General features: G+C 39.7%; 1 protein-coding gene across 3 annotated transcripts; it reads right to left on the bottom strand.

Annotated features, from left to right (window-relative positions):
- Positions 1-8,682: 8,682 nt before the first annotated feature.
- On the bottom strand, positions 8,683-11,671 carry LOC121233960 (ubiquitin-conjugating enzyme E2-17 kDa-like). 3 transcript variants are annotated; one of them, XM_041129742.1, is made up of 6 exons: positions 11,538-11,670; positions 11,354-11,455; positions 10,694-10,770; positions 10,466-10,593; positions 9,464-9,568; positions 8,683-8,936 (listed from the first exon to the last, which is right to left on the bottom strand). In XM_041129742.1, exons 3-6 carry the CDS (start codon positions 10,761-10,763, stop codon positions 8,793-8,795), a joined length of 447 nt encoding a protein of 148 aa, XP_040985676.1. In that variant the 5' UTR covers positions 10,764-10,770; positions 11,354-11,455; positions 11,538-11,670; the 3' UTR covers positions 8,683-8,792. The 3 variants fall into 3 exon arrangements, with proteins under 3 accessions (XP_040985676.1, XP_040985677.1, XP_040985678.1); XM_041129743.1 differs by lacking the exon at positions 11,354-11,455 and having other exon boundaries at positions 10,694-10,773; positions 11,542-11,671; XM_041129744.1 differs by lacking the exon at positions 11,354-11,455 and having other exon boundaries at positions 11,538-11,664.
- Between the last annotated feature and the right edge of the window lie 791 nt (positions 11,672-12,462).

Genomic DNA, 12,462 nt, shown 5'->3' with positions numbered 1-12,462 from the left:
CCAATATTCTCGATATTTCTAAGCACTTCTCGAGCCTGAGCTTCGATGTGGAGTTATATATATATATATATATATATATATATATATATATAAAAGACACTAAATTCCAGCAATTAAAATTTATAGAGTAACTGGATATATTATTATATATCTATATATTTTATTAATTTCAAAATAATTTTTTTAAGATGTAGATCTAAATTTTAATTAGGGTACTTATTTCATAACTTGTATTTATTAATTTAGTGATTAATTTACAAGGTATTACATGTTCAATGTTGAAGTTTATTATTTTACATTAGCCTTGTCTGCACGTGAAGAACAATGCCTAATTTGTAAGTACATGTAGCATTATTTAATTTATTTACCTTGTATCATATTCTGGTTGATTTTGGATAATTTTAAGGGTCCCCATCTACTACATTTATTCCTTGTGTGAATGTCGTGTTTCGCATGCCTTTGGCCAGGTTCTAGCAGCTTAGGTCTTTCGAACTAGGCCTTGATTGATGATGTGTGGAGCCCCCGATAGTGGTCCAGTGCGGCTGTACAATATTGGTGCATACATCCTTGGCGATGAACAGTATTTCAATGCAGAGAAATTAAGAAGATTTGAACACACAGATTTACGTGGTTCGGCACTAGGCCTACGTCCACAGGGGTTCGGGGAGGAGAGATTCCACTGTAATAAGCTTGTTTACAGTCTCTCATTTCTTACTATACAATTCGAGTTTTAGATCTATTTGCTAGAGAAGATGTTCTCTCTAGAGCTTTTAGGTTGAAGAAGAAGTCCTAAAAGTGGGAAGAAGCTGAAGAGTCTGAAGTCCCAACCGAAAAGAAGTCCTTGAAGCCGTAGGCACCCTGCCTCTTTTATCTGTCTTCACGCGTGCACCTTGGTGGTGATGAGGGATGTTTGTTTTGCGTGTTTGACCCCCTCTCCATTTCCCACTTTCTCTTGACACCTCTATGCCTCCTTACACCCTCGCCCTTTAGTCTCTTCTTTTCCCCTCTCACTCTCACTCATTTTGTCTTCTAGTGATGGTTCCCTTTTATGGGCTGGGTCTCGAAAGCCATTTTGGGTCTGGTGTATTTTACCCCCTTACAGTTGCCCTTGATTCTTAAAGCCATTGTAAGAAGGCATTGAGTATCTTCAAAGATAAAACATGTAATCGACCTGATTCGCCTCCGTCCGTAGACAAATAAATTCTGGGAGCTAGCCCTGGTCATCTGTTCCTCTTGCATTAAGCAATAAAGATTTATAAGCATGGGATTATGCAAGAGATAGGCTCGACCATGTGGAGTGCGAGTGTAAAGCTCATCTTGGCGAGATAAGCGAGAGGTAGACTCGAGTGCATAGGGTGCGAGCATGTAGCTCGGCTATGGCAGGAGATGGGCTCGACAGTGCGAAACACGTAGGGTGAAAGCACGTAACTCGGCTAGATAAGCAGGAAGTAGGCTCGACCACATAAGATGCGTACGAAAGTTGGTCGGGCAGTCAAGCAACTTGCCCGCCTATTCAAACGCCTGGAAGGCCCTGCGGTCCCTAACCTTTCCCGCCTATTCAAGCACCTAGGAGGTCGGGCTGTCCCTGACCTTTCCAGCTTGTTGACTTTTATAAAAAATGGTAAAAAGGGGCGAGCAGTTTGTAAGACTGGACTCAACCTAAATCTTGCTGAAAGACGAATGTTCTTCCGGTGTATTTGTTTTCGATGACGTTGGTGATTTTTCCTTTTCTGATGTGAATTGCGGTTAGTGTTAGAGTATGTTTGTTGTAACTCGTGTGAAGTGGTCAAGGAGCCCATCGACCCTCTAGGTCCACTTCAGGTTGTTGTGGAGCTCGGAGGCACATTAACTCTTTAAGCTGGTTCCTGAAGGTAACCTACTGGTAACAGTTATGGCACGAGCGTGAACACCCGGCATTTGCTGGTGAAGATGCTTTCTCAAAAGTAATGTTGGGCAGTCAAAAAACTGGACCCGCTCTTCGCTATGAGGTAGGCCTGGCCGCCTTAAAACTGGACCTGCCTGTTAACCCTCACGGGAAGGTAAGTAGAAGATGTTGCAAATGTCAAACCTGTTAACGCAAATATTTTCCAATCACAAGTGCGAAATTCGCAAACCTGAGTTGTCCTGCCAAGGTGTGGTGAGGGTCTGAAGTGTTATCCGTTTTGCATTCTGTTGCCGGAGATGACATGCTGTTGTTGGAGATTCCGTTGGTGGAGATTTCGCTGATGGAGATTTCATTGGTAGAGATTTCGTTGGTGGAGATTTCGTTGATGGAGATTTCGTTGGTGATGTCCGTGTCTTCTCTTCATTATTCGAGCAGTCCATAGACTCAGCCCGCTCTCATTTGGGGAGAGGTCGGAATGCCTCATGCCAAATTGCCTATTTCTCTCTCGGGGAGGTAATTCGGACAGCAATGTGGCTGGTCTGCTCCTTCGCCGCGGTGGGGGTCGAGGTAAGTATTCGAGCAGCCTCGGGGCTGAACCTGCTCTCCTTCATAGGAGGAACTAGACAGCCTTTGGCTGATCTCATCTCATCTCTTTGTTCCCCACGGGAGGTATGTTGTTTAGGTAGTCTGTTCTAGACCCGCTCCCGCCTATTGACACCGTAGGAAAGGATAAGTTTGGGTCAGGTTGGCGTTGATCCCACATTTCGTTGAAGGGCTGGGATAAGTTATTCGAGTAGCCGTGAGGCTGATCCTGCTTTTCACTGTGGAAAGGATAAGGCAACCTTAAGCAGGGGTGTAACCGGTCTGGTCCGGTCCTGTTTTGGATAAAATCTTGGATCGAACCGGTATGTACCGATTTTTCATTTTTCAAAACTGATTACATCCCAGTTACCCTGTAAAACCGGGATGTCCGGTTTTACCGATTTCCAATCCGGTCCGGTCCGGTCCGGTTTTCTATTTTTTTAAAATATAAAAAATATATAATAAAGTGTTACTTCTTATGATAAAATGTTATTAATAATTTAATATATATATATATTATGTTTAAAGCATATGATCAATTAAATTTTCATCTTTAAGATTATACTTTTATTTTATAAATTATAATAACATTATCTTATATATAATTATATTAATAACATATGATCAAACAAATTACAAATATTCATATTTAAGATTAACATTTTATATTATAATTTATAAATTATAATATGAAATTATTTCATATATGATATATAATTATATATTATATATAAAAATTTAATATATAATTATATATTATATATAAAACTTATATATATATATATTTTGTATAATATATAAAATTAATTTTTATATATATATTTTTTCCAACCGGTACGGTTCAGTCCGGTCCGGTCCCGGAAACTACGGAACCAAAATTGGACCGGTTCCGACCGATTTTCATAATATAGGAACCGGTTCCAGACCAACCGGTTTGGTTCTATCTGGTCCAGACCAGTTTTCCGATTTAAATTTACACCCACAACCTTAAAACCTACATTTTCCTATAGTATCCCATAGAAAGATAAGTCGTTCAGGCAATCTGTTACTAAGCCCGCTTCCGCCCATTGACGCTTACAAGGAAGGTAAAAGTTTTTTCCTTCGGGTAGCTGAGGACTAACCCGCACTCTGCCGTAAGAAGGATAAAGCAACCTTTAGGCCTACATTTCCTTCTATTGCCCCGCGGGGAGGTAATTCGGACAGCAATGTGGCTGATCCGCTCCTTCGCCGTGATGGGGGTAGGGGTAAGCTATTCAAGCCATCGTGGAGGCTGGTCCTGCTCTCCCGGACGAGGAGGTTGAGCCACCCGCTCACCTATCATCCTTCGTGGGGAGTTTATTCTAGTAGTTTGTTCTGAACCCGCTCCCACTTGTTGACATTATAGGGAAGGGTAGGTTTGGGTCAGGCTGGTGTTAACCACACTTCGTCGCAGTGGAGAACGGGTTAATTCATTCAGGGAGCTATAGGGCTGATCCTGCTTTTCGCTACGGGAGGGACAAGGCAACCTTTACGCCTACCTTTCCCTATGGTATCCTACAAGGAGGTAACTCATTCGGACAGTCTGTTACTAGACTTACTCTCGCCTGTTGATGTTTAACAAGGAAGACAAGTTTTTGTTTTCAGGTGGCCAAGGACCGACCCGCACTCTTCCGCTAGAGAGATAAGGCAACCTTTTAGGCCTACCTTTTCCTTTTTGCCTCACAAGGAGGTAAGTTGTTGATGAAGATCTTGCTGATGTAGAGTTTGTTGGTGGAGATTCAGTCTTCTGGTGGCCAAGGGCCAACCCGCAGTCCTCCGCGAGAGGGACAAGGCAACCTTTTAGGCTTGCCTTTCCATTTTTGCCTAGCGGGAAGGTAAGTTGCTGATGGAGATTTCGCTGATGTAGATCCCTTGATGGAAATTCCGCCTTCAGGTAGCCGAAAGCCATACTCCGCCGCAGGAGGGATAAGGCAACATTTAGGCCTACATTTCCTTTTGTTATCCCGTGGAGAGGTAAGTTGCTACAGGGATCAATCATGTTAGTGAAAACAAAATCCACATAAATTGTGAAGGAGACAAACCGGAGTATTTAACTGTTACGACTGATTTTTTTTGTTTGCCTGTTGCTTAACTAGAATTGCCCGCAGTTGTTTTGTCATTTCTTCTCTTCCTTGCTCCTAATTTTTTTTTATATTTCCATTTCTCCCCCCCCTTTTTTTCCTGTTGTTGTCGCCTGCTATTTGACCGAAATTGTCCGCTACTCTTTGTCCTTGCTCCTTATTGCTATTTGTCATTTCTCTCTTTTTCTCTTTTTTTTTTGGCAACCCGTACAGATGAGATTAGTCCAAGCAGATGAGGAGCAAGCGGTTGACGAGTTGTTGGTGACAAGTGCTCTGGCTGTGGGGTTTGGACGTCTTTGGTCGATGAGTTGTTGGCGACAAACGCACAAGCCGGGGAGTCTAGTGTACATGGCCGCTCTCCGTGATTCACATGGTCGAGGAGTACATCCACTGGCCGTGGTGCACATGGCTGAGGAAAGAAGGTCGTTGAGTCCTTCCTGTTGCTGCATGGCCGTGGGCGAGGAGGCAGTGGAGTGCTTGGCTGCAATGCATGGCCGACGAGAATACCATCCATGTGCAGTTTCGCACATGGGGTCAGCATGGTCGTGGGCCACCTCTGCCCGTTGTGGTGGTTGAGGACCACCTCGAGGGTGGCAAAAGATGTTAGTGATTCAGGTGGTGACCACTAGCGAGGACATGGGGCTCACGGCAAAGCCGTGAGCCTACCATGTGCTTTGAGGCATGCTTGGTGTACTGCGCATGGCCCATTGTTACCATCCATGGCTGAGGTGGTCAAGAACCACACCTGTGGGGGCAGACAATGCTGGTGGGCCATTGGGTGGCCGCTGGTGGCTCTGTCATGCCGTGACAGGACTAGGCCGAGGAGATCTCTGCCACATGCTGCCCCGTGCACGTGGTCATGCAGCCCCGTGCACGTGGTCATGCAGCAAGGTCTCCATCACCGGGCGATGCTCGTGGGCCATCTCCGAGGAGGCTCAAATGACGCCGATGGCCCGTGGGGTGGTTGCCGATGAGTCCTCGTAGCTCGCGGTGTGCTTCCGCTAGCACGCTGGGAGTCTTGGTTCATAGCCGTGGGCCACCATCAGCCCACCGTGGTAGTCGGCGACCACCAATGGGCCGGCAGACTACGTCGGTGGCCACTTTCTTCCACTTCCGGTGCAAAAAAATCTCGATCCCACATTTTTACACTGCTTCTCCTATGCTCGTTATCGCTGGGCTCTGCTTTCTTGTCCTGCACTCATTAAGGCTTTCTGAGCTCCTCATTTTAGTTGCGAAGCGTTTGCACCTCGTCGGTTAGCTTCGTCACTCATTCCTCCATGGTTTTCAGTCTTGACTCCATGGCTTCCTCTGTGTCTCTTCTTAGCTGTCCGAAATAGGTTGTTGCAGGCATATGAAGTACACATAAGATCTATAACAATCTCACAGACGGCGCCACTATTAACATCATGTTTCGCACGCCTTTGAGACAGGTTCCAATAGCTCAAGTCTTCCGAACTAGGCCTCAATTGGTGATGTGTGAAGTTCCCGGCAGTGGTCTGGTGTGGCTGTACGGTGTCAATTGCGTCTATCCATGGCAATGAACAGTATTTAAATGTCGAGAAAATAACAAGAGATGAACATATAGATTTACATGGTTCGGCACTAGGCCTACGTCCACTGGGGTTTGAAGAGGGGAGATTCTACTGTAATAAGCTTGTTTACAGTCTCTCATAGCCTTTCATTTCTTCCTGTACAATGCGAGCTATAGATCTATTTGCTGGAGAAGATGTTCTCTCTAGAGCTTTCAGGTTGAAGAAGAAGTCCCAAAAGTCGGAAGAAGTCGAAGAGTCCGAAGTCTCAACCCAAAAGAAGTCTCTGAAGCCGTAGGCACCCTGCCCCTTTTATTTGACTCTCTTCACACGTGCACCTCGATGGTGGTGAGGGATGTATGCTTTGCGTGTCTGACCCCCTCTCCCTTTCCCACTTTCTCTTGGCACCTCCATGCTTCCAGACACCTTCACCCCTTAGTCCTTTCTTGTCCCCTCTCTCTCACACTCATTTTGTCTTCTAGTGATGGCCCCCCTTTGATGGGCTGGGCCTTGAAAACCATTTTGGGCCTCGTGTATTTTGCCCCCTCACACCTTAAATTGAATATCCAATAAATGTATCTTGCTTAGAAAGAAAGGGGGGAAAGGCCATAATCCTTTCTTCTTCTTGTCTTATTGTTATGATATATAGTTGTAGACCATGGCATAAATATAGAACAATTGCATAAAGTCATCCTCCTTTCCATCTTTCTTTATCAAATTTGATATGAAAAAGGTCTATGACAGAGTCAATTATAAATTCTTGCTTTATATGCTCGAGGGATGTAGCTTTTTGTTACAAAATGGTGTTCATAGATCAACCATTGTATTTCAACCACTTGCTTCTTTATCTTGATGAATTGCACACCAATGGGGTTCTTTGAAAGTCCACGAGGCTTGAGATAAGGTGATTCTCTTTCCCCACTACTATTTAGTTTTGTAATATAAGACTTTAGCAAGATGATTTCAAGTCACATGGAGGGCGGTTTTTGTTTTGGATTCTCAGTGGGGGAGACAAATATAGGTTCACTAATCACTCTAATGTTTGTTTGGCCAGAAATGATCATATTCAAGCCCTGAGGGTTCTTCTACTATGCTTCGAAGCTGTTTCAAAATTAAAAGTGAACTATGTCAAATCATGAGTAGTTCCAATGGGGGATGTTCCTAGAGTGGAAAGTATGACTTCCATTTTGGAATGCAAGATATTTTATTTGCCGAAATATTTTGGCCACCCTTTGGTGCTCCATTCAAATGGAAATCAATTTGGGATGTTGTTAGACAAAATAGAGTGAAATTGGCTAGTTGGAAGATGATCTAGTTATCCTAAAGTGGCAGGGTCACTTTAATTAAAAGTGTTGTTTCCAACTTGCCGACCTACTTCCTATCATTGTTCCCACTCCCCACCAAGGTTGCTCATTGCATGGAGAAACTTCAGGAGAATTTCTTATGGGGGGATGAATGATGGGTCACTATATGCTCTCCTGTTTCAGAAGGAGGAATATTTGGTATCAGGAATTTGCAAAATTTTAATAAATATTTGTTAGGAAAATGTTGGGGGGGGGGGGGGGGGTTTTGTGGATAGAACTAAAGTATGGTGAAGTATGGGGAGGATGGCGCTCAAATGAGGTGAGTGAGACATATGGGGTGGGGCTTTGGAAGCACATAAGAAGAGGTTGAGATATATATTTTAGAAATATTCACTTTGAGGTGGGTCACAAATCCAAAATCAGATTTTGGCATGACATATGGTGTGGTGATAGGTCAATCAAGAAAACTTATCCAGAATTATGTAGTATAATAAGAATGAAAGAAGCCTTGATTGTGGACCTCTTGGTTATATCCAATGGTATAATCTTTAGAAATGCACAAGATTGGAAAATTGATACATTTTCGGAGTTTTAAAACCTAGTATACTCTACTCGTATAGGGGTATGGGAGTTGAAGACAAGATTTCTTGATTTCACTCCAAAAAGGGAGGTTCAACATCTGCTCCTTCTACCAAGCCATGTACCAAGTCATGGACGTGCATAACCAAAAGCTATGTGCAGTTTAAGGAAATGTTGAGTTATTGTCATAGATTAGTGTTGTGCATGCAAAAAGAGTGCGGAGTCCATGGACCATCGATCATCTACTACTTGTGAGATTGCTATAACCTTGTAGGATAAATTCTTTACTCAGGTGAGACTAACTTAGGTGATGCCAAGAAGATGATCGATCTCCTAACTTCTTGGAGAGTTATTCAGGGTAGTTCTCATATTACAACAATATGAAAACTGGTCTCAATATGTCTATAGTGTTGTATTTGGAAGGAAAGGGGCAAAAGAAGTTTCCAAGATTGAAAGCGATCAATGGATAAACTGAGAAAATTATTTTTCAATACTTTATTCCATTGGTTAGTTGTAATTGATTTTAATGGAATGATCTTTTATGAACTTCTTATATCACTAAACTAGAACACACAAGCGATTCTCTTGTATATGTTCTGTATACTTGGGTTTTTGCCTAATCTTATGATCAATAAAACTTTGTTTATCAATCAAAAACAGATTATAAGAATGCAACAACAGAAATAAGAATGTACAAACAAAACTCAAATTCTAAAAGACCCTTGTATTCATATAAAAGGATAAAGATTCATTAAGATAATAGATGGACAAATGAAAATTACTTAAGTATATATTCATCTTGATTTCAAGAAAATTAAGAGCTGGCATATTTCTCAGTCCAAATTCGAGCAGTAGCCTCATACTTGGCTCTGTCGGTCTTGTACATGTGAGCAATCTCAGGGACAAGAGGATCATCTGGGTTTGGATCTGTAAGCAATGAGCATATTGACAATAGCACCTGTCACCAGTACTTGTATTAGACAAACAATTTATTTCTTTAGTCAGCACTAACTAAAGGGAAAATTATATTTTGCACTCTCAAACTATCACTGTTTTTCAATTTGTATATAAAATACTAAAATCGTCAATTTTTACACCCTAAACTGTCAAAGTATAGCACCTTAACTAAAGGATTAATATTGACCTTAAACATTGTCACATGTCCTATTTTCATCGATCTAAATTTTCATATCTTAACTGAGTGTGCAAATTGCTAAAATTTGGAGCTTTAGGGTGTAGTTTGGCAGCTTTTGTAGTTTAGGGTATAAATTCTTTTTATAGGTAGTTGAGGGTACAAATTGAAAAAACAATGGTAGTTTGATAGAGCGCAACATAGTTTTCTCTATGTAATTTAGATATATTAGAAGTGGCTTTTTACAATGTCAAGCCCAAAACCACAACATCTAGAGTCGGGATTACTAAACCCAATAACCAAGATGAATTGCATATATAGGTAAGAAACTAAAGATATCAGAAAAATAATACCTTAGAAACTGTAAGAGCAGGGCTCCACTGTTCTTTAAGAATATCAAGGCATATACTTCCATTGTTGTTGATGTTAGGGTGGAAAACCTTTGTTTTGAAGGATACCTGCCAAAGCATTAAGGTTGTTTCGTGAAATGTACCTTAAGATACCTATACGATCAAAGCATGAAGAGATTTTACTATTCACAAGTGCCCACAGATAATCAAACGCCAACTGTTGAAAAAATCAAGAGTCCAAAATGTTACTAGAGCATAAAAAACAAATAGTACTCCAGATAATATAGGTAATGAATTTGCATTCAAGGACCAAACCGATAATTTCATACAATTGGCCTTGGGATCAGATCAAGGAAGTGCAACCTCCATCGAGCCAAGCTTCCCCAACAAATTTAATTCAATGATAATGTCTTTGTACAATTTTGAAAAATAAGACTCCGTTCGGATTCAAAGATGAGTTGGAATAGTTTTAGATTGAGTTAAATAAAATATTGTTAGAATATTATTTTTAATATTATTATTATTTTGGAATTTGAAAAAGTTGAATTGTTTTTTAAATAACCATATATATGTAACAAACAAACACACACACACACATTACATATGTATATAATGTCTTGTTTCTTTTCTTTTCTTTTCTCAAAAGTTTTTTTTTTTTCCAGCCAATTTCTGAATAAAATTGGGAAAAATAGAGAGAGAAACAACTACATTTAAAACAAGAAACTATGAATCAGCTGGGATCATTAACATTGTATAATGGCATATTGGTCAATTCACTAACCTAGGTGTCATGACAATCGAAAGAACACTTGCACTTGTATTAAAGTATATATAATATTCAAAATTCAATTTATATCCCCTTACAAATATGATCCACTAAATCTTGCAAAGGAAAGTAACAAATAAAATTAGAAGGCACGCACACACGGGGCGGAAGACAAGTGTAGTGATACGTATGGAAACACCTCAAAACTCTACATTCATAAAGGATCGGTAATTCTTTACCTTTGGTGGCTTAAATGGGTAATCTGGTGGGAAGTGTATGTTTACCGAGAACACACCCCCAGCATAAAGGCTATCCTCTGGGCCAATTATTGTTGCTTGCCAATGAAACATGTCTCGTCCAACAGGGCCTGTAAAGATATAAAACTTGAATATTATCGCGCTTATATGGTAAATGCCAACAAACATAGAAGTGGATTAAAAAAACAATGAGAAACTTTGGGCACAAACCAGCACTGCAAGAAACAGGAGGGTCCTTCTGCAGATCCTTTAGCTCCTTACTAATACGTTTTGCAGCCATCACAGATCTGTAGATTTTGGAACACAAAAAAGTGGTTCTCACTCCTATATATCTTTAGTCAAAATTAATATTTTAAAGAAAATGAAATGGAATTCCATCATTCAATAATATCTTTAGTCAAAATTATATATGCTGCGTGAAACAAACCTCGACAGTTGTTGGACAATGTGTTATTCTTGAATGAAATGACCCATAACTTTGGATCGAATAAAGACCAAAACTCGATTAAAAAAAAAAAAAAAGAATAAAATACCAAAAAACTCGACGTCAGTTGAACCCGAGCAATAAGTTCACAACCAGTCACCTAGAGAATGACAAAATTACTTCCTAGGATTTCGCGACGCAGTAAACTATATATAAAAACAAAAGCTTTTTACACATACAAAGAAGTAGCATCGAATATATACCTCAACAGTACAATCACATATATACAAATTCAGAATTGTTACGTGCTCGTAGAAAACAATGATCTCTCAAAACTAGAAACCAAAATAATTTTAAAACGATAATTAAAAGGAAATTTCAATAGAAAACAAACATATTCTGTAAAAACAACCTGAAGAAAAACCACGTAAGGTCAAGAAATAAACCTTCAACTAGACTGTGACCGTTTAACTAGAAGAAAAGGGCAACGAACACGTATAAATCCTAAAGGAACGTTAGATTTTGATCAACCAGCAGCCCCTTAAACCCTGAATCCACGGCCAAGCAAATGAAAAACATTGTTTCTAGAGAATATGGAGAAGATCGTAAATACAGAGGGAATGTACGTACCTCGGACTGATGAATGGTTACAGTTTCAGTGGGGACCAGATTAAGAGCACGACGATGGGTCTGAGAGTTCTTTTCTTTTCTTTTCGTCTGGGATTCCTAGGGCTTTGAGCGGACGTGCTTTTATGGGTTTATGTATAGAGGCCGCGTGCTTGATTGTTTTATTATATAAATTATAAGAAAAGTTCACTTTAAATATATCTATTTATAATTTAGGTATTTAAATAAATAAATTAGATATAATTATATTAAATGCATTAATTAGATATAATTATATTATAAAAACAAGAACTTATAAAATCTATTCCAAATAGAATTATATGTGCTACCAAAAGAAATCCATTATTTCTCAAGAGAGATGCCAAAACTTCCAGGTGATTAGCCCAGTTTGGTTAGCCAATACAAATGAAAACATCTCATTTGTAGTTGTACTGTACAGTAATTTTGACTATCCAAACATAATATTTTATCTTTTAAGTTTTGAAAACATCCACTTAAATGAATAGTAAATAAACAATGTAAAACAGTCAAAACTGACATGAACAGTACCAAAACTGACATAAACAATACATGAACAGTGCACAAACAGTATATGAATAGTGAAAACTGACTTGAACAGTGCACAATTCGGATACTCTATTAAACAGTGGTACCCACACCTTTTTCAAATCTCAAAAATTAAAAATTATCTCATCTCATGTCACTATCCAAATACATTTTTTTTACAAACTATTTCATCTCATCTTAATTTAAAATTTTTACTACTATTCAAAATATCTCATTTCATATCATTTCATTTGTGTATCCAAATGAGGAAGGAGGCAAATAAGAAAAATATGACAGAAAATTGAAAGACAACCTTAAAAGTATATGGGTAATACTAGATATATACAATCGTGAAGTGAGTAAGTACTATGTAATTCTTTTG

The sequence above is a fragment of the Juglans microcarpa x Juglans regia genome, chromosome 6D (genome assembly GCF_004785595.1).
Source record: "Juglans microcarpa x Juglans regia isolate MS1-56 chromosome 6D, Jm3101_v1.0, whole genome shotgun sequence".
NCBI lineage: Eukaryota > Viridiplantae > Streptophyta > Magnoliopsida > Fagales > Juglandaceae > Juglans > Juglans microcarpa x Juglans regia.
Note: the sequence above shows the minus strand (reverse complement) of the source record. Positions and strands in the feature narration are given on the sequence as shown.